Source organism: Mustela erminea, chromosome 11 (genome assembly GCF_009829155.1).
Source record: "Mustela erminea isolate mMusErm1 chromosome 11, mMusErm1.Pri, whole genome shotgun sequence".
Classification (NCBI taxonomy): Eukaryota; Metazoa; Chordata; class Mammalia; order Carnivora; family Mustelidae; genus Mustela; species Mustela erminea.
The window spans coordinates 28,074,658-28,097,853 of record NC_045624.1 but is presented as its reverse complement, the minus strand read 5'-3'; the positions used below and the strand labels follow the sequence as shown (position 1 = coordinate 28,097,853).

At 37.8% G+C, this 23,196-nt stretch overlaps 1 protein-coding gene across 21 annotated transcripts in view; it reads right to left on the bottom strand.

The window, feature by feature from the left end:
• Positions 1 to 23,196, bottom strand: part of CADPS2 (calcium dependent secretion activator 2) — a 535,725-nt gene that overhangs the window by 122,106 nt on the left and 390,423 nt on the right. For all 21 annotated transcript variants that reach the window (XM_032305737.1, XM_032305741.1, XM_032305748.1 and 18 more), the window contains one exon: positions 5,494 to 5,595. In XM_032305737.1, the coding sequence (XP_032161628.1) occupies positions 5,494 to 5,595 (102 nt within the window). The remainder of the gene's footprint in view (positions 1 to 5,493; positions 5,596 to 23,196) is intronic.

Genomic DNA, 23,196 nt, shown 5'->3' with positions numbered 1-23,196 from the left:
GAAATCAGGGTCAGAGGCTGGACGAGTGAGTGGGCTCCTCGGAAGTTAGCTGACACATGGTGGTAACAGATTTATTGCTCTTTACACGGGTCCCTGTTCAGGTCACTTTCCACTTAAAAAGCAGAGAATGTCAGGGCCTCTTCTTCCTGCTAGAGCTGCTCACTCTCTTGAATCAGGCTCCATAAAGCACCTCCTCCCCAACCACCACTCCTAGCCTCAAGATCAAGGGCTGCAGGAGGCTGAGCTGTCCTTGGGCTGCTGCTTGGCTCTGGACTAGAAATCTCCAAACCAGTAACTTGAAGTTTATGTATTTCCATGTCCTTTGCCATTATTCAGGGGCTTGGTAAACACATCTTCTAAGACGTAACTCACAATGAAATTATTTTTTTTTCCCACAAGGCAATCTGAACAGGTTTCCCTAAAAACACACACATTTTTAAAGAACATATATTTTAAATTCAGTTTCTTCTATAGCAGCAAATTTTAAAGACTGATTAAAGAGGCATTTTTCACAAAGCAGTTGTTAAATCCATATTAGGACAGGGTTTTGATGTTATAGAACTTTTATTAGTGTCAGATAATTGCAAAAAAAAATCATAAGTCTAGTCAAATTTTTCTTCAGAAGTCTATTTATTTCATTTGCTGTTAAAAATTTCCTTCAACTAACTCTTACGTCAATGCATTCTCTTCCTCCTCTCCTCTACCATGCACAAAAGCAACAACCAATTTATTTTTGATAGTTTTTTTCTTTTTCCTGTGTAGTGTTGCATCTTGGAGCATTAGCAAATTAGCAAAGTGGCTTTCATCATCTTGTATACCATAAACCTTAATCCACGTTTAACTAAAACACAAATTGGGTTCTTCTAGTCCCCTCCCCCTGCTTAAATCTTTTCAGTGTATTTGCATAATCCACCCATTGTCTTTCCTATTGTTTATTTCCATTAACCTGTGGGTGACACATTTTATGAATGGAATGTTACTGATCCCCAGATTACATTTAGCATTTCAGGGCTCTGAGGTCCCACTGGGTATGTTCTGAATTAGCATTAGCTGCTCATGATGTGTAAATAATTCAACACATTTACAGAGTACAAGTAATCCTGAATCAATAAAGTACAGAAAATAACTACACAGAAGCCTAATTAATCTTTACAAAATGAGTTTTAAAAGAAAGGAATAGTTTTGTTCTGCTTTCAGGATAAATATTTTAGGTTGTTACCACTTTGACAGCTCTGCAATAACAAAGCAAAGTGGAAAATACTCTACCACCAAATAAAATTCAACCAATCTTAATATCTAATCTGAATAAATTAAAATCGTCTTGATTCCCATTAGTAAGTTGATTACAGATAGATGAGCCTGCATAGACGTGTCTCACAATTAAACTTTTTTTCCTTTATCATTTTAATATACAGTATTTTTAATCAAAATTATATATGCACAAGTCTGAAAGGAAACTTCTTCTAAAGCTTTATTATGAAAAACAGAAGTTCTTTATGTCAAGTCCACCCCACTCCCCAAGTAATTTCTCCAGAAAAACAAAAGTCTTTACTTTAAGCTTTCTTTCTGTATTTAAACATTATATTCCTAACCTACATGCTACTATTTCTAATTCTCAATTTTTCAGTTTTATATATCCTTCTACTAACTTCCCACCATAGAAGTTAGACTCAGAGGTATAAATGACATATAACTGCACATATTTAAAATACATAATTGATAAGTTTTGACATAGGTATACACCCGTGGAACCATCACCACAATCAGTTTAATATACATATTCATGACAGCCAAATGTTTCCTCCCCATCCCATGAGCCCAAGCAAGCATGGATTTACTTTGTATTTGGGTTGTTTGTATTTCCTACAATTTTATGGAAGAGGGATATTATAGCACATATTTCTTTGAGTCTGATTTCTCTCAGTGTATTTTGATAGTCATTTATGCTATCAACCATTCATTCCTTTTTATTGCTCAGAAGTATGAGAATACACTGCTTATCTTTTCCTTGTTGATGGCCGTCTGGCTTGTTTTCATATTCTGGCTCTGATGAAAAATGCTGGTACTAATGTTCATTATAAGAGTCTTTGCGTGGATCAAGAAGATGTGGTATATATACACAATGGAATACTATGCAGCCATCAAAAGAAATGAAATCTTGCCATTTGCGACAACATGGATGGAACTAGAGCGTATCATGCTTAGCGAAATAAGTCAAGCAGAGAAAGACAACTATCATATGATCTCCCTGATATGAGGAAGTGGTGATGCAACATGGGGGCTTAAGTGGGGCTTAAATGAAACAAGATGGGATTGGGAGAGAGACAAACCATAAGTGACTCTTAATCTCACAAAACAAACTGAGGGTTGCTGGGGGGAGGGGGTTTGGGAGAAGGGGGTGGGATTATGGACACTGGGGAGGGTATGTGCTTTGGTGAGTGCTGTGAAGTGTGTAAACCTGGTGATTCACAGACCTGTACCCCTGGGGATAAAAACATATGTTTATAAAAAAATAAAAAATTAAAAAAAAAAAAGAGTCTTTGCGTGGACACGTGCTTGCATTTCTCTTGGAGAATACCTACAAGTGGAATGGCTGGGTCATATGTTCGGTGTTTGAATTTTTAAAAACCTGTGAACTACCTTATACAGTGGGTTGTACACTTCTATACTGCTATCAAGAGTATATGCAGAGTTCCAGCTTCACATCCATGCCAACACTTACTGGAAGGTAATTATTTTTCTAATTTTAGTTATACTAATAATGTAGTAGTACTGCATTGTGTTTTAGTTCATATTTCCCTAAAGAATAAGAATGTTGAGCACCTTTTCATATGCCTTGTCACCATGTGTCTTTGGTGAAATATCAGAAACAATTTTTTATTGGGTTCTTTTATTTCTTACTAATTTTTAAGAGATACTTAAATATTCCAGATAGAAGTTTTTTGGGGGGGTATCTAGTGTGCAAATACTTTTTCCCATTCTGAGATGTGTCTCTTTATTCCCACATCAATGTCTTTAGAAGATCAAATGTACTTAATATTGATAAAGTTCAAGGTAACATTGTTCCATTTATGAATCATGATTTTGGTGTTTTGAAGAATCTTTGCTTAGTCAAAGAGCAAAGAGATTTTCTGTTTCCTAGATCTATCCATTTTGAGTTAACTTTTTTATCAGGTATGAGGTATGGGTCCAGGTCAGTATTTTGCATTTGGCTATTTAATAGTTCTAGCACCATTTATCGAAAAAAAGTGTACTTTGCAAACTATCTTTGTCTATCTTTGAAAATCAATTGACTGTGTATGTGTGAGTCAGTTTCTGAACTGTCCACACCACACAACCTTGATTACTGATTTTTGAGCAGATATCCTTGCCTTGCTCTTGATCTTAGGTGAAAAGCATTCAATCTTTCACTGTTAAATATGAAGTTGCAGGTTTTCCACAGATGCCCTTAACAGGTTGAACATACATTTGGTAAGAATTCTTTTAATACTATTGTTTGCTAATTCTATCTTCTGTGTCACTTCCACTATTGGCTGTTTCCAAATCTCTTCATTGGTCATATTTTACCATTTCTTTGTATGCCTAGAAATTTCTGACTGGATGCTAGGCATTATTATTTTACATTATTGGTGACTCAGTACTTTTGTATTCCTTTATTCTTGAGCTTTGTTCTGGAATGCAGTTAAATTACTTAAAAACAGTTTGATTTATTTGAAACTTGATTTTAATCCTCATTAGGAAAGACAAAAACAGGGTTAATTTTTTTCTGTTACTGAGGCAAAAATTCTCTTGAGTATTTGACCATCTGTCCATGACTTAGGAGCTTTCCACCCTGGGTGGTAGAAACTGGTACTCCTCTTAGCTCTGGATTATCTCCTGTAATCCTACAACAGAGTGAAAGGATTATTTGTCTGACTTTAGTTTCCATATATACGTGCTTAAATCAATACTGAGTTGAATACTCCAGGGGGACCCTCAGCAAATACCTGCAGGTATCGCCTCTCTTTTCTTTAGATGTTTGACCTGCAAACTCTGGCTGCCTTCCCTGGACACCCATCTCTGTCTTGTCAAGGTGGGGGTCCACTAGGATTCTCCTCCCTGGCCATGGCCCAGAAGCACTCTCGTGGTGCCAAGCAGAGACAATGAAAGGGCTTAGTCATTTATTTTTCATCTCTCAAGAATCACTTTTATTCATTGTCTTATGTTTAATGTGCTTTAAGAGCATTTTTCCACATTTTAAAAAAATTAAGAAATTTGTTTCAGATGGGAGGGTAAATATAACCCTGTTACTCCACCTTAGACATATGTAGCTTTTTTTTTTTTTCCTTTTTTGGACTACTTTCCCCCATCCTAAATGTAATTCCTATCCTTCCTATCTTTCTAACAGAGTTATGCCATTTTGGGATGTTAAATTCAGTATTTATATTATGTAAATGTCCTAGATAAGTGAGGTATAGTATATACTATGATTTATGTGCCATTATTTTGTTTATAATTAATACTTGTCTTTGTTTTTAATATCCTCTTTTTATATATGTAATCTAATGTAACTAATATAATTAATAGAACTCCAAACTCAATTCCAGGTGAGTAAATCCTCTCTCAACATACTAAAACAGCTTAGTATTTTGTCAATTTGATTTACTTGAAGAATTTTTCTGATCTGCTCTCATCAGAACTGGTTGCTTTCTAAGCTCAATCACCACTTGGGGTTTCTATTAACTATCACTATGAAGACTCCCTCCTCTTTAACACTGATTTTCTGTTCAGAGATCTTAACTACCCTTCTTTCTTTGTTTCCTTTGTCTTGAATTGTATTCTCCAGAAATATTTCTGTTTTTAACCATTAGGTTTTATTGAGCTACCTGTAATCAGGGGAAAAATACCAAGATTTTGATCTTTCATTCTGTATATGTTTTTTAGTATCAATGATTAATTTTTTTTTTTTTTAAATTTTGAGCAAGGAAATGTGCCAGGCAACATGGCCCTTGTTCTCATATAAATAATGTAAATTAAATTACTAATGACTTAAGAAATGGACATTATAACTATGTGATAAGTTACTAGTGATGAGTACAGATGATAAATGCTGAAAGACATCAGGTTTTCTAGGCTTTGCTAGAATGATCGAAAAACAGCTCTACTATGAAGATAGGACACAAGAAGCTCCTTGCCTGGTGACTCGGAGAGAGGAAGGACTACTCACCAGAGCTGGAAGAGGCTACTCAAGGATGAGAAATGCACGAGCAAGTGAGAGAAGCATTCCACAAATTGAAGGGGTAAGGGACCTACCTTAATGAATGGTGGAAACTGAATGGCAGGCTTAGAAAGAGACCACAGACTGAGGAATATGGATCTTACCTGACAGGCGATGGAGAGGAAGCTACTGATAGTTCTTGAGTAGCCACGGAAAGACATAATAAACCTCTATAGGGAACTGGAGTGTTGAGTGAAGAAAGCAAATACTGAATATTAATGAAAAGAGTATAATACCTGAAATGGCTTATCTGGTTTTCTAAAAGGGAAGAGAGTCTTTCTTTTATCTCCTCAAATCTCTCTTTTTCTTCCACTGAAACAGTTCCAATTCCATCAGGCCTGGAAAACAAAAATCAGAATCAATAATTTATACTGATAGAATGTTTGCTTTCATATATTTTATATCTTTATATATCTTTATTTATATATATTTATATATTCATTTATCTTTATGTCTCTATTTCTCTGAAGAATAATTAAGGAAAATGCATATTGGTCCACAGAAATCATATTACTTGCCCCTATAATGGAAATTTATTTAAAGGGGTTATTTGTAGCCATTTGCTTCATATTTTGACCTGGAACGAATGGAATGAAATTATTCTGTTTTAGACAGCTTTCAAGGTAAAGGATTACCATAAATATTTTCCAGATCTACTGAATCAATGACTAGTCCTTGAGAATGGTAGTGAAAAGTATTTTATGTGGTACCAAACATTTGACAAATTGAATAAATATTCCATGGATGAAAATATTATAAAAGCATACTGAATGCAAACTAAAATGTTTTAACTACTTTTCTTCCAAATAAAAATTAAGCTAATGTGAGGCAAGAGATTTCATTCTAAGTGTAAAAAACACAGAAAATTTGAATGCATTTGGTGACTTATTGCATTATTTTTTCACTTAAATGTGTGGGTTTATAATTCAAAACAAATAGCTGAATAAAAGCTTATAGAGAACACAGATTAGCTACATTTCTGGAGCTTGTGCTCAGCCAAATATCCCTGTGCAATCAAGGCAAGTTTTACAAGGACTTTTAGAGGTAGTAATGAAGACTGAACAGAAATCTTCTCTTACTAAGGTCTGGATTAAAAGAATAAAATATTTCTAATAATGGATTTAGAATTTATTCTGTATCAGTTTAAGTACCAGGTTGTATAACAGTCATCAACAATTTTTAACACGTGAACTATAACTTTGTTAATGCAATGAGAAAGACCTATTAATCTCATATTCCAAAAATGTCTATTTCAATAAAATGAATCTTTTGCATTTGATAATTAATACCAATCACTTCCTCCTCTATTAACTTATTTTTCTAAAGACTGCATTTTAGTTCCCAAAGACTTATGTATTATAATTTAACTAATTTTTAATATTATGGGTAAAATAGGTAGAAATGATTATGAAAAATAAAGAAAAATGAATGCTTGATATAAGTTTCCTTGGAAGATTTTTATTTGGTGCTCCCGCTCTTTTTTTCATCTATATATAAACATATATGTGTGTGTATGTGTATCTTTGATGCTTGCACCTAGTCAATTAGGATAAAAGCAATTAATTTTAAAGTTATATCTGAATCATAATGACATAAAGACCTTTTATACATCTCAAATCATCATTTCAGTCTGAAAATTTTTTTGCCATTATAGAGAACACAATGTTATTTCAGATACTCATATGCTGCTGGAATTTATGCTTTGAAAATCTTACAATTATACTCCATTCCTAAATAGGGAAACACCAATTATTTTATTTCATAGTCAGAATAATACATCCTACCAGAATGTATTTTCAATGTGAACCGCAGGAAAACTAATGGCAAATACTGGTCTTTCAGATACTTTAGGAAGGAGAAAAGAAAATCTGATCTATAAATTACAAAATAATGAACTCTGAGCTAACCCCCATAATTGATAAAAATTTATATTACAATAATTTATAATATAATGCATTTTATCACATATTACTTCAGAGTCAATTCCCACTGAGCAAATGATAGCACAAAACCAAGACTATAATTTAAGTATAATAATGATCACAAAACTTCAAGTGGAGAGTTCTATATAAATCATTAACTTGGGAATTTGAGCATTCAGATGCAAACTATGACTACATTATGTTATCATATAGGTAGCATAAAAACTCACCACTAAGTTGTGGGTGGGTATTTCACTCTATACGTCTATGCAAACTTGATGAAAAAGAGCAAGGAACTTCTATTTATTATTCTGATGACTGATACGGTTCTGTGGCTTTGCTCTCTGACAGACACCACATGGTTATATTAGAGTGAATTTTACTGTTTGCTTCAACTGTCAAAGGAGATTGTGATTCACAGAGATTCAGCAAGTCATCCTGTTATATTAAACTTCACTGGGGCCCTCGCCTTCCCAACACAACAGAGCCAGAGGTTTAGGTGATGAAAGCGAGAAAGGTAAGTCAGAGGAACATCATTTGTGTCAACTTTCACTAAGACAAAGACTGTTGTATACAGTGAAAAGCCATCATTTTACTGAGTTTATTATTAAATTAGGTATACGTCTGACAAGTTAAATACAATAGTTCGTATTTTGGACCTGTCCTTATTTACATGTCTTTTAGTGCCTACACCAGACTATGTACTGAATATTAGGTATATGAAGTGGATATCTATACCTAAGTGACTGGGAATAAATAACAGCTTTGATGCAGTCATGCCTAAAAGTAACAGCTCCTTCTAATATTATTTTTCCTGGGGTGCATGGGTGGCTCAGTTGTTCATCAGCTCAGGTCATAATCCTGGGGTCCTGGGATCCAGCCCCGCATCAGGCTCCCTCCTCAGCAGGGAGTCTGCTTCTCCCTCTCCCTCTGCTCCTACCTTTGTGCCTGCACTGCCAAATAAATAAAATCTTTAAAAAATATTAGAATTATTCTTCCCAATAAATGCAAATATGTCCTGTGTCATCAATATCTTATCATAACCATTTATTAAAATTTACATAACAATGATCAGTAACAAAGTTCTAAATATGCTCCTGGTACTGTGCTGTTTTATATGCATAACACAGCATGCTCAGAGCAAACCATTCTCCAGCATCTAAGAAAGGAAGCTGCTGAAGCTCAGAGAGGTTAGGTAACTTCCCCAAAGATGCACAGCTAACAAGAGCCAGAGCCTAGACTTGAACCTACGTCTCTTGCATTCCAAATCTAGGGCTCTTAGAGCCCAAGTTTTATTCTCTTTCCCCAACACTTTCAGAGAAAGTAATAAAGAGGGGGGAAAAAAGACCCACCTCTATTAAAAAATGTGAACTGAATCTGACAAGCAATGTGTAATACTTTAAATATACTTATATCAGACATTTTCCATATTACTTATATAAGGCAGAGGGCTTAAATAGCTATAAAATTTAAGATAAATGACATTGAATCAGTAATTATTTTGTTTTAAAGATTTTCTTTATTTATTTGAGAGAGAGAGAGAGCACAAGTAGGCAGAGCATCAAGCAGAAAGTGAGGGAGAGGCAGGCTACCTGCTGAGCAAGGAGTGCAATGTGGGGCTCAATCCCAGGACCCTGGGATCATGACCTGAGCCAAAGACAGAATCTTAACTGACTGAGCCACCCAGGCACCACTGAATCAGTAATTCTATTAAAAACAAAACAAAACTCAACAAAGTCAGTCCTTAAAATTTGTACTTGCAGAAAGTAGCTTTAAGAGAAACTTAAACTATTCGTATTTTATGAACATCCATCTAGTAGACCCAGGGTAACAGAGATTTAAAATAATAGCTTTATAAACTCAGCTTATAAATTAATTTCTGTTACCTGTACCCTTCAAAATATCCCAAGTATGGTTACTGCCTCCTTAGTCTCCTAAGGAGACTTTTCTGTGTCAGAGTATCAGCAACACACTACAGTGAACTTATTCCAAGCCTAAGCCATACCTCGTAATTCTAATACCCATTCCAAAACTGAAAATTCTTGGAACTATCTGCAAGACCTTGTAGGACCTCCTCCTTACCCCGTACACACCCTGATCTTCTCTACCCCTCATAGGTTCCTTCACTCTAGCCATTCTGGCCTCCTAGCTTTTCCTTAAACACAGGATACATCCTCTGCCTCAGGGCCTTTACACATGCTGCTCCCACTGCCTGGGATGGTATTTTCTGAGGCACACAGAGTTTTCTCACTGCCTTCTCATCTCTACCCACATGACTCAGGATGAGTGAGGTTATCTCTAACCACTTGCTGTAAAGATGTAATCTCCCATTCCCACAGGTCTCTTCTCCTTTAACATGCTTTGTTGTTGGTTATTGTACATAATGTGTCATCACCCCACATGTGATAGATCTGTTTATTGTTTGCCTCCTTTGTGCTGCACCCCTGGTACCCAAACAGTAGCTGGCAGATTGATGCTAAATGGCAATTAAATGCTAAAGAAGTGAATAAATGATACACCAAATATAAAAATACCAGCTATAGCAGATAGTAAAAACTCATGAATGAGTAGTATCACGAATATTATTGCTTATTAGTATTAATAGGGCATAAATTAATTGGAATGTTTTAAATCATATAACAGCAGGTAAAACAGGAAATTTTTTGAAAAGCAAACAGTACAGGAATTATAGTTAAGTAGTCTGGGTAAAAAGATCTCTGACAAAAGTTAGCTGTTTTTATATTTAACAGAAAATTTTTAGTATTTACCTGCCATTTTAATTATTAGTGAAATCATTTTTTTTAAATATCAAGGATAGAATTTTTCCCCTGAGATAATAAAAGTAAAATAACGAATGCCTCTTTGATACTGATAAAAAGACAATATTAAAATATGGTTATTGGCAGCACCTGGGTGGCTCAGTGGGTTAAAGCCTCTGACTTCGGCTCAGGTCATGATCTCAGGGTCCTGGGATCAAGCCCCACATTAGGCTCTCTGTTCAGCAGGGAGCCTGCTTCCCCTTCTCTCTCTGCCTGCCTCTCTGCCTACTTGTGATCTCTGTCAAATAAATAAATAAAATCTTTAAAAAATATACGGTTATTGAAAATTCTAAGGTAAGAGGCCAATTTTCTGATTTAATGTTAATTGGAGCTTAATTCTAAGACTGATAAATAGCAAAGTTGTTCTGATGCAAAAAAAAGGGCATTTTCATGTACTGAGATTTAAATTTTTCATTTTTTTTCTGGGGCCTGTAGTTATTTAAAATCACAGGATTTTTTTTCTGGGGCCTGTAGTTATTTAAAATCACAGGATTTTAAATGTTTTCCATGAAAGTTTAAGAGCAAATTATAAAATACAGTTTAAAGGTAGATGCATTCTTTTTTTTTTTTTTTTTTATTTGACAGAGAGAGAGATCACAAATAGGCAGAGAGACAGACAGAGAGAGAGATGAGGAGAAGCAGGCTCCCTGCTGAGCAGAGAGCCCTATGCGGGACTCGATCCCAGGCCCCTGGGATCATGACCTGAGCTGAAGGCAGAGGCTTAACCCACTGAGCCACCCAGGCGCCCCGCATTCTTTTAATTATAGATAAAAACAAGTAATGATACAGAACTTCCTTCTGGTGTTACATAATGAGCAAAGGGACCGCAAATATATTTAGGCCTACATTAATTATACTTGATTCTTAAAAAAAAGGAATTCGGACCCAATGGAAATTCTGCCACTGATGCTTACCAACCGTCTCTTCTATCTGCCTACGGGTCTCAATCTGCTTCTAGAGAAAGCATCACACATAGGCACACATAGGCGCACACACACACACACACACACACACAAAACCTTTTTCTGAAAGGCAGATTTGTCCAAAAATAGTTCTTATACATATTAGGGCCTATACATATTAATTTCACTAAATTCCTGCATGAACTAAGGGATCTCATGATGGATTTTTGAACTTGTGTTATTCATCAATCTGGCAGAGTAGGCGTTTAAAAACAAACAGAATCCATTCTGTATACTGGACATCTTGTCATCACTATCAACTCTTTCTGTAAACAGTACAATATAAGCTTTAAATTGAGAAGGCTCTTCTTGAAAGACTACTCAGGAACAAGAGAGAGAAACTGTATCTTCTTCTCCATCTTCTACCTCTCACAGCTTTTGAGGTGTTTCTGATAAGAAATTAGTTTCTATGAAGGGAACAATCATTTTTCGAGAAAGATCTAAGAGGAAAAGAATGTGAAACTGGGTTGCAGAGTCAGGCATTTGAGCGGAAGAGTAAACATCAATGGCGGAATCTGCTTAAATATTTAAATATGGACTAACCCCATAGCTCTACTTCTCTTGAACAGTTTACAGTTCACACATTTTATGGTCTTTTTTTTTTCCAGTATAATATAACCTTTCAGAAGCCCATAAAGAACAAATTTTAATATCCATTTCATCCGGCTGCCAACAGGTTTTAAAAAACAATTGTCTGCCCAAGGATGTTTTCTGAACATTACAAGACCTTGCTGGAGGTCCATAATGGAAGCAAGGCATATATTAAGGAGCTTGAGAAGTCTGATAGTAAAGAAATCTGCTTAACATCACTTCTCAAAATTATTTAATCATGGGATCTCCCCACAATTTCCACTTAAAAAGCATCATTTTGTGCTGACAAGCCATCTGTTTTATTACTTAATGAAAACTGTACCATATTCTTTGGTTATTTTCTCAATCATTTTATCGGCTAGACACACCTCTAGATACTTGAGGGATATAAAAGTGTCCTTGGTTTTATAATCTCTAGGAGCCTGTGTGTTGCCTGGAACAGAGTGCTCAGGAAGCCTGTGGGTGGAATAATACCCCAGGAGTGAACACTGTATAGAAAAGTCTGGTAAACTGATGAGTTTGATTTCCTTCACCACTCCATAGACCCCCTGACTCCCCAGTGCATCAGGTGTGACCCCCCTGTCCTGGCACTTTGGAGGCTTGCAATAAAAGCTGTTTTACAAGCAGAGACAGGGCAGAGGACCAAGTTCATGGTCCTTTGAGTTTCTTAGAGGCTCCTTTTCATGTGCCCTCTCCCAGGAGGAATGTAGGACATCTTAGCTTCCTCTAGACAAAGTGAGAAGGGGACAGACACGTAGGGGGTAGCGTTTCTGAGCTGTCAATTCTGCCCACAGCGCAGCAGGTAACCCTACGTGTAGCGTTTCTGAACTGTCAATTCTGCCCACAGCGCAGCAGGTAAAAGTCACTTTGCACTTCGTGTCTTTCCCACCAGTACCCATTTGTGAACAGAATGACAAGGAGAGGAAGACACAGCACAAGAATAAGAAATTATGGGAAGAGGAAGCAGAAACAACAGCCTCATATTTCTGTTCCCTAACCTAGAACACTTCTTACTGTTCCAAACAAAATGGTACTTCATTTGGATGGTCATGTATTGGTCACAAAATCAGTGTCCTTTCATTTTCCTTGAGATTTTACTTATCCAGAAGAAGTTAATTTGACCCATATAGTTATTGAGCTAGAAACAGCATTTTCTTTGAGAAAATATTTTGTAAATAAAATTTAAGATTCCTGTTTTGTTTCTAAGCACTCCTTCCTCCTAATTCTTCTATGTATTTCCTACTGTAGTCTATTTTTTTTGGTGGTTGTAAAAAAGAAAAAAGATACTTCTTTAAAAAATGCAGTAATTGGACTTTTTGAAGATATGAGATCTTGTGACTCAGTTTTTGTGTTAAGTTGCTGACGAAACACAGGTCATGGACAGTAATCAAGGTGTTTGATAACTGGCTTTTCCTGGAATCAGACTAAATTCACTACCACACATCATTCTAGAATTCAAGAGAAATAGAATATCGAGGTGATTTTTAGATAAAAATAAAGGGTATTAAGATTGGTAATACTTCTCTGATAGGTCATCTTCACCCCATACCTAATATTATTTTTAATAAACCAGATTTTAGTTCATGTCTTTGTGTTTTTCTGAATTACTCTCCTAAATTACATATATATAGACCTTTAACTAAAAATTTCTTTAAATGTCCCAATCATAATAGGTAATATTCTTTTGTAAATATAATTCCAGTTTTCATTCTACAAAATCTAATCATGTTTTAACTGATTTTCAATTTGATTCTTTTAATTTTTTTATCCTTTTAATGAAGTATCAACATCTCACATTATTCAAATATCCTAATATATGCTCTTTAATGGAAGCATACTTCATTTTGTCATGTACCAGAATTTATTAATCCAATATTCCATTAGAATTTAGACTTTTCCCCTCTATTTCTTCCTACCATATATATACATATATATATGTATACATAATATACTTATCTTCTTACAGATATATAATCTTACACTATAATTTTTTTAAACCATCTCTTACTGTTTCATTGGAGTAAATTCCTTTTTTTTTTTTTTAAAGGATTATATTTATTTGTCCTACAGAGAGAAAGAGAATAAGAACGAGCAGGGGGAACAGCCCAATGTGGGGCTCGATCCTAGGACCCTGGGATCATGACTGAACTGAAGGCAGGTGCTTAACTGACTGAGCCTCCCCAAGTCTCCTCTTGGGGTAAATACCTAAAAGTATATTGTTAGTTTAAGTGGTGCTGTGGACTGAACTGTGTGCACCCTGAATGAAAATTCATACATTAAAGTCTTATCCCCCAATGTTACTGTATTTGGAGATGAGGCATTTATGAGGGAATTAAGGTTCAAAGAGGTCAGTCATTAAGTATGGAGCATGAATCTGATAGGATTGGTGGCCTTATGACACAAGCATAAGGCAGTCATCTGGAAGCCAGGAGAAGAGTCTCTCTTAGGACCGTCCGTGTAGGCACCTTGATCTCTGACTTCAACTCTCCAAAACTGAAAGAAGATACATACCTATTGTTTAAGTCACCCAGGTGATGGAATTTTGTTACGGCAGCCCAGGCTAAGGCAAATGTAATGGTATTCTTAACATCTGATAGATACTACAAAATTGCTTTTTAAGAAAGTACTTATCAGTTTGCACTGTGACCCATGTGCATGAAATGAATAATTTCCCTGCAACCTCAACAACGGCAGTTTTTATCATGTTTTATCATTTTCAATTTTATACATAAAAAATGTATTTCATTGTCTTAATCTACTAACTTCTCTGTGGTAAAACCATACAATTTTTCTCATTTACACAGGGTCTTTCCATGGGTTATAAAAATCATCGCACTTGATTAAGAACATTATTTAATTGTGAACTCTACCTACCAAGGGTCTCAACATTTCACCCATAAAATCTGTAAACCAATGGTCCCACATCATTCATTTCCTTACTTACCAGATATCTACTGAGTACTTACCTAGTCCTGGGGATAATACAAGCACAAGAGAAATGTCTCCTGCCCTAACAGAGTTTATAATAGGGAAAGGCATAAATAAGAAGAATCAGACTATAATGTACAGTTCCACTGAAGAAGGGCGAAAGTACAAAGCTGTGAGGTGGTATGGCTTTCCAGGGAAGGAGTCAGTTGGGGAATGGTACAGGAGTTGAGATGTGCTAGATGAGCAGCAGAGAATCAGGTGGGACCTGAAGCAGAGGCTACGGAAAGTGCGCCAACAGGCTCTCCAGAGAGAGGTTCAAAGATTTCTTTCTTGCTTTTTTTTTTTTTTAAAGATTTCTTTTTCAAAATGCAAATTTCATCATGTGACTTCTGCTCCGAGTATAGATTGACTGGATATCCCCCAAATCCCTTTTCACTACAAAACACCTACGGTGTAAATTGTAATAAGCATACAGTTAAATGTTGTGCTAAGCTTATATAAGAGTCAAAAAAATTCTCCCAAGGCCAGGAAAATGAAAATGAACCAGACACTGAAACCAAAGTAGGGATGAATGTGAACACCAAGGCTCCCTTGGGGGAAAATGTAGGAACCAGGAGGCTTTACAGCTATATTTAAGAGAATGCCCCACTGGGTCAGCGACCTCACAGACTGCTGAACCTGAGATTCCTACATTCGTGAATGGGCTGTAGGATACGTTAAAGGATGGTCCAGAAAGGGTCAATATTCTCATAAGGGGGAGCCAACAAGAAAATCTGTCTGTTCTACAACATCTAAAGAGAGAGTGAAGGAGTCGTTCCTGAGAATATGCACCACATGCCTGGCCTCATTAAACTGGGTACTGCCAGTGCAATCAAGAAATCACGAAGATAAGAAAATAAAGTAGCTCCAGTAGCACCTCCATCACCAAATAAAAGAGCAAATCCTCTTTAAAAGAAAGTATTCTCAAAACAGGCCTTGCAGAATTCTCATAAATTTCAAGTACATGTGCTTACTGAAACAACAACAACAACAAACAAACGCTTAGCTCAGTAAGAAAACAGTGACCATGGCAAAAATGTCAGGGTAAACAAGACAAACACCTAGAAAATTTAGTTATTAAAATTGATCAGAATTTGGGGCACCTGGGTGGCTCAGTGGGTTAAAGCCTCTGCCTTTGGCTCAGGTCGTGATCCCAGGGTCCTGGGATCGAGTCCCGTGTCAGGCTCTCTGCTCTGCAGGGAGCCTGCTTCCTCCTCTCTCTCTCTGTCTGCCTCTCTGCTTACTTGTGATTTCTCTCTGTCGAATAAATAAAAAAATCTTATAAAAAAAAATTGATCAGAATTTATACAAGGCCTAAGGAAAAAGGAGGGGAGGGAGGGATAAAAACCAAGAATCAGAGATGTTCAGAAATAATCAGATGAGTTTTAAAAAGAACCCAACAGTATTTCCAGAACTAAAATATCAGTAATTGAAATTAGCAATATGTGGTTTGGAAAGTAGATGTTATAGCTACAAAGAGAATAAAGTAGAGAGAGAGTTGGCAAACTATAGCCCACCACCTGTTTTTACGAATAAAATTTGATTTGAACACAAGCCACAGTCATTCACTTACATATTGCTCATGGCTCTTTTTGAACTAAAACACAGAACTGAACAATTGTAGCAGAGACCATATAGCTCACAAAGCCCAAAAGAGTTATCGTGGGGGTGCCTGGGTGGCTCAGTGGGTTAAGCCGCTGCCTTGGGCTCAGGTCATGATCTCAGGGTCCTGGGATTGAGCCCCACGTTGCTCTCTCTGCTCAGCAGGAAGCCTGGTTCAACCCTCTCTCTGCCTGCCTCTCTGCCTACTTACGATCTCTCTCTGTGTCAAATAATAAATAAAATCTTTCTAAAAAAAGATTTATTGTATTTACTATCTGGCCCTTTATATAAAAAACTTTGCCAAGTTCGACTAGAAGAGAGAACTGAAAATATAACATAGAATGTACCTGGAGAAATAAGCAGACAGAATTTGTATTACAGACAGTAAGAGAGATACAGAAGATAAAACGCCTCATATATGATATGTGGAATTGTAGAAAAGAGTGGGGTTATAGGAGAAACAGTATTTAAAGAGATGACAATATTCCAGGATGATGACAAACGTGGATCTTCACATACACATCCGAGTAAATTCAAAGAAATCCACACTCACTCAATAGCAGGGCACATGGGCCAGAAATCCCCAGGACTCCCAAGCAGAATCCATGAAAAGAAATGCACATGTAGCTATGTTACAGCGAACCCGCAAAGCACTAAAGCACAAAATAATCTCGAAAGTATCTGGAGAGCAAAGACAAATCCCCCTCAAAAGAATGGCAATCCGACTGTGACCAGCCTTCCCACTGGTAACACAGGAAGCCACAAGAAAACGGAGCACTACCTTCAAAGTGCTGAGAGAAAGTAACTGTCAATCCACAACCATACGCCTAGCAAAATTTTCTTTATAAAATGTGGATGAAACAAGCACAATTCCAAATAAAAATTCACTATCTATAGGGGCTCCATGATAGGAAATCCCCAGGAATATATTTTAAGGAAAAAGGAAAATAATTTCTAAATCTAAGCAGGTACTGGGCACGCATTTGAAAACAGAAAATAAATAAACAAGGATACAACTAAAATACCAGACAAAATAAGCCTGTGAGCAAGGAAGGGCATGTCTGGAGCGAAGTGTTCCAAGGTCTCGCCACTCTTTAGAAGGATAGGAAATTTGTTGATTCGCATAAAGCTTAAAAATTTAAGAATATGCACAGTAAAATCTTAATGCTGGAAAATGTAAAATATTGAGGGTGGAAATAGAAGATCCTGGATGAAATAAGAAAGCAAGAAAAAACAAAAAGCAGGGCACCTGGGTGCCTCAGTGGGTTAAGCCTCTGTCTCCGGCTCAGGTCATGATCTCAGGGTCCTGGGATCGAGCCCCGCATCGGGCTCTCTGCTCAGCAGGGAGCCTGCTTCCCTTCCTCTCTCTGCCTGCCTCTCTGCCTGCTTGTGATCTCTGTCTGTCAAATAAATAAATAAAATCTTTAAAAACAAAAAACAAAAAACAAAAAGCTTACAAACATGAATCAAAAAAAGAAAGGCCAAAATAAAATGGTAGAAACGAATTTAATCGCATCAACACAGTGCTAATTATAAAAGTGTTAAGTGGATTAAAAAACAGAATTTGTCATAATGGAAAACTAAATCAGAATCTAGCTTGTTATTTATAAGGTACACTAAAACACAAGAGTACAGAATGGCCAAAAGTATGAATAAACATATCAGACAAATATCCACCCAAAGAAGGTTACATTAATAACCATCTAAGTAAACTTGAATGCAAAATGCATTGTTATTTATGAAAAGGGTCATCAAATAATAATAATTTCCATTTACAAAGAAGATTTAACAATTTAAAACTTGAATGTACCTAATAAATAATCTCAAAATATCCAAAGTAAAAATTGGCCTAAGTAGAAGGAAGAAACCACCACAATACCAACAGCTTTCCACTCACCAGTCAGGGAAAATACAAGAGGAGTTTGAAGCATGTTTTAGTACCAGAAAGTAACAGGTACTTTAAAGTAAAAAAAAAAAAAGGATGGGGCACATCACAGGGAGTCAGTCTAAAAGAGATCTCAATGTCTCAAGCTGGAACGATTTGAGCAACAAAATAAAGCCGCATCAGATTACAATGCAAAGTACCAAATAACTACCGATGAATCCAGACTGATATAAACAAATGGTTGATTAAATAGAGAACAATTTTCCTTGCAGAAGAATTCCAAATAAAGTATGTAACTGGTCCTCCCTCAGGGAAGTGTCATTTAATTCCACTTGAGTGTGAGTGGAACCTAGTAACTTACTTCCAAAAAAATATACAGAAAGCAAAATACTATCTTTACAGTGGAGAAACCTGGCATATATTACCTTGACTAACATGACCAGTGGTGTCCTATGGATATCACGTACTCCCTGACAGGATGAGGGGAGAGAGCATTTCATTTCTTCAAAAACCCATCACCTCAGTCTAACCATGAAAATGTCACACAAACCCAAATTGAGGGATGTTTGACAAGATACTTGACCAAAACTCTCCCAAACTAACAAGGTCGTGGAAAAACAAGACTGAGGAATGGCCACAGATCAGAGGAAACTTGACAACTGAATGCAGTATGAATGGCATCCTGAGTTGGACCTTGGAATAGAAAAAAAGGACATCAATGAAAAAAAATGGGGGTGCCTGGGTAGCTCAGTGGGTTAAGCCTCTGCCTCTAGCTCAGGTCATGATCCCAGGGTCCTGGGATCGAACCCCACATCGTGCTCCCTGTTCAGCGGGAAGCCTGCTACTCCCTCTCCCACTCCCCTTGCTTGTGTTCCCTCTCTCACTGTGTCTCTCTCTGTCAAATAAATAAAATCTTAAAAAAAAAAAATGGACTGTGAAATCCAGATAAGAACCAGTGGTTAACAGTAACATGCCAATGTTGGCTTCTTAAGTCTTGACAAATAGACCATGCTAATATATGATGGTAACATTAGAGGAAACCAATACAGAAATTCCCTGTAGTATCCTCACAAATTTTCTGCAAATCTAAAATTACTCTAAGAAGTTGATTTAAAAAAAAAATTAATGAAAAGGAGAAGGAGCAGTCTTGTTTAACAAAGCCAGAAGTTACATGATTGAAAAGACTAATAAAGTTTACATACTTCTGGCAAGATGAATTGGGGGGAAAAAGAGAAGTTAAAAATAAACAATATTAGGATGTGCAAAAAGCTGGTGGAGCAAAAACTACAAAGAGAACAATGTGAAATTAATATCAACGCATTTGAAAACTTAGGTAAAATGCACTATTTCCTGGAAAGCCGAAACCCTACAAAACTTGCTCAAGAGATAAACGGAAAGCTTATACAGTTCTTTAACCACAAAATTAACTAATGCAGTAAGTAAAAATCTTTCCACATATTAGGCTCAAAGCCCAGATGGCTTTAAAGATGAGTTATTGATAAATATTAAAAAAATAAGTCATTTGACACTTATCCAGAGCAAGCTAGAAAACTCTCTAAACTCATTTATGGCTATGATAGCCTGGATGGGAGAAGTATGAGAAAGGGAAATAATTGGCCAATTTTGTGTATCAACATGGATCTAAAAACCCTAAACTGACTGGTAACAGTAAGTGGTATGGATGTGCATAGATGGCTTTTTATAAAATTTTTAAAAACTTTTATGAACATATAATGTTTTCTCAGTCCCAGGGGTACAGGTCTGTGAATCGCCAGGTTTACACACTTCACAGCACTCACTAGATAGCTTTTTATGTAATAGCATTACATACTACCTTCTTAAAAAACTTTAATACATTAGAAAGTCACATGGAGATCCAACTGAAGACTCCAAACTTCTTCATACCTAATTCCAGACTTAGAAGGCTCTAAATGCTTAAGAAAAGCTACACTGAGGGGTGGCTCTTGTTTCTGTTGGTAACCTGATCTGAATTCTAACACATATCGAAAAAACCCTTTCCTTTGCCTCTTTCTCAAGGATGTACCCTCCCATGGTCAATCCAGTGGGCTCTTTTATATATTATTTCAGAAAAATCCCAAGTTTTATGCTGCGAATGAATGGCATGCAGGGAAAACAGAGGCAAACGACTAGTGACCTTCAAAAGCAGTCCTCGGGTTGCAGTCTAGTGACTGACCTACCTTGGATGACGGCCTTCTTGACTCCTGTTTTGGGCCATGTCTTTGCCACTGTCCCATTAGGCCCACAGGGTCTTCCAGCAACATGAGTTATGCAGCATTGATATAACTATTCATAATGAACAGATGGGAAACTGAGGCTCAGACTGGACCAACTGCTCAAAAATGAAATAGCTCCTAACGGGAGAGCCAGGACAGGAAGACAGATGTTCTGACTCCTGGCTCAGTGCTACCGGCAACACACTCAGTCTCTCCGCCTACCGCTCACTTCCTGCTTTTGTCTGTCTTGTTTGGTAAGGCACAGTTCCTTTACTCCAGTACTGAACTCCCCATCAGTGGGGACAGATGTTATTGCTAGGCAAGCTTCACTGAGGCAGATCTGAGGTTGCTCTATAGGTTCTGACAGAATCCAGAAAGCAGCCTCAGGGTATACTGAAAAGGTACTCAGTGACCACTGCCCCTTCCACCTTTGCACCTGGCAGAGGAAGCCTGTTTAACAAGCCCCATGACAGGAAAACCACCCTTGCTCCTAGCAGTTGATCGAGCTGCCCACCGGTCCCAGAAGTGAGTCTCCAGATTCACAACTGATAGAACATTTAACTTATTTTCTCTATGTCCTATATCAAAGATTAGGATTAAGAAGCAAGTGGTAAGGGGGAAAAAAAAGGAGTAAGGAAAATCGTTGATGAGCCTATTGGGTGCAATTCTCTATGATTTTACTCAAAAATGCACCCGGGTCTCTAAAACTAGAGATGGGAAAAGTTGAGGCCCAATTTCTGCAGTGATAAGTAAGAGGAAATGTTATCATCTGTGAAGACAGGGACATCATCCTATCATAGCACGAGGGATCCCGTGAAGGCCACCTACTGCTCTGTGACACAAGCTGGAGTCCAGAGAAAGCAGGGATGACCTTACGGATGCGCCCCAGTTGTGTCCCAGTCCTGGGCCCGGCCCGCCTTCGCCAGGGCGCCGCATCCACACCCGACAGTCGGCCGAGACGTCCCAGCCATTCTGTGCTGCTGCTTTAGCTCCCTCGCCCCGCGCGACGAGCAAAACCAGATTGTATAACCGCACACATCGACCTAGAACTTTGCCCTGCGGTGCATTGTCTCCGAAAGGCCCTTTTCTGGCTGCTGTGGGTCCCCAGGGGCGCGCTCGCCCAGGGAGTGGCTGTGCTATTCACGGGCGCGTGCGGCCGTCCTCCTGCGGGAATGTGTCTCTGTCTGTCCTTGACTCGCTTTTTGCTTTCTGCCTTTCTTTTCCTCTCTCTTCTCAGTCTTAGCACCAGCCAGACCTTTTCTGTTGAACTCTCTTCTTTCGTCGCTGAGACGCTCCGAGAGCTATTCAGGGGAGACGCGGCGGCAGGGAGCCCCGGGAGAGCTCGGAGCCTGCAATAGAATGTGCTCCCGGAGACGTCGCCGCCCAGACAGCACGGCTGTCCTTCACTTCAGTCGGTAACAAAAGGCAATCCTTTCTCCTTTTGAATTTTCGACAGAGGTAGCTCAGGTAATGAGCCAAACGGTGCTCTGAATGTGTGTCTCGACAGACATAAAAATGATCCTAAAGAGAGACATGCAGGGACTGTGGAAAAGTCAGACTTGATGCGGACGGTATTTTCAACCAAAGTCTCTAGGAACAGCAGATACTGCAGACCTGGGGAAGAGAAGCTTACGTTCCCGAGGCCAGGTTGCAAAAACCCCGAACATTCTATCAGCAAAAAACTGAAGAGTTCTAATTACATATGCGCCACAGTCTTTCCACTTGGCATGAGGTGTTACAGCTCTAACATGCTTGCCTTGGCCACCCAGCCACCAGGATGTACATTGTGAGATGAGAAAACCAGGAAAAGTAGGTAGAGCTGTCACTATTGCCCCTTCTACATATGAACCTTGGAGGTTCAGAAAGGTTAAGTGATTTGCCCAGCCTAGGTCACGTTGCAGATTTCAGAATCAGATTCAAGTAGGGATCTTTTGTCTCTTTTTGATTCTTTTACGGTGACAGCATGACATTTCCGAGCGATATCTGTTAGACTCTGAAGATTACAGGAAACACGTTACCCTTCAGTTTATCTTAGATAGCTTCTACTTTAAACTAAGGTTCAAATTTCCCTAAGACCGGCATTTCTCCTTTTTTCCTTAATCTATGTGTCAGTGTCATCTAAATGTTGAATCCCATACTGACTCAAATTTGTTTACCACCACCCAGCGACTCCGAAAAATGTACACATTTTAACCTAGAAAATGGATTTAATGTGTAATATTAGGTATAATACATACCGGAACATATAAACACAGCTGAAATTATACTTTACAGTGTACCATTATAAAGAAAAACAATAGTTTTATAGAATAAAAGTAACTATGGCAACCTATAGATTCAAATCAGGCTGTCTCCGAAGCAGCAGTTTCCAGGTGCCTCAGTAACTTTCCATTAAAATGTGTCTCAAACACACATGTTTTGGGGAAGCATTAGCTGAATTTCCTACTTAATGTTTTCAATTTAATTATCCCTTCCAGTGTTAATGACTAAAATCATCTGATTACACTAAATTCTTAGGGCATGTCTGTTTCACTGCCATCTTTTTAACCTCTTGCATTTCCGAGTCCTGCCTAACGTCAACAGACCTATCTTTTTTTTTTTTTTTTTAAAGGTTGTCCGTGATTTTTTTTTTTTTTTTTAAAGATTTTATTTATTTATTTGAGAGAGAGACAGTGAGAGAGAACATGAGCGAGGAGAAGGTCAGAGAGAGAAGCAGACTCCCCGTGTAGCTGGGAGACCGATGCGGGACTCGATCCCGGGACTCCGGGATCATGACCTGAGCAGAAGGCAGTCGTCCAACCAACTGAGCCACCCAGGCGTCCCGACAGACCTATCTTTTGATATCCACTGGTCAGGGGGAAGTCATCCACTGGTCAGGAGCTAAGAAACTGGTTGAGTTAAAAAAAAACGCCCAGGTTGGTTGTCCATCAGCCATCCCAACTGTCCCCTGTTCTTGC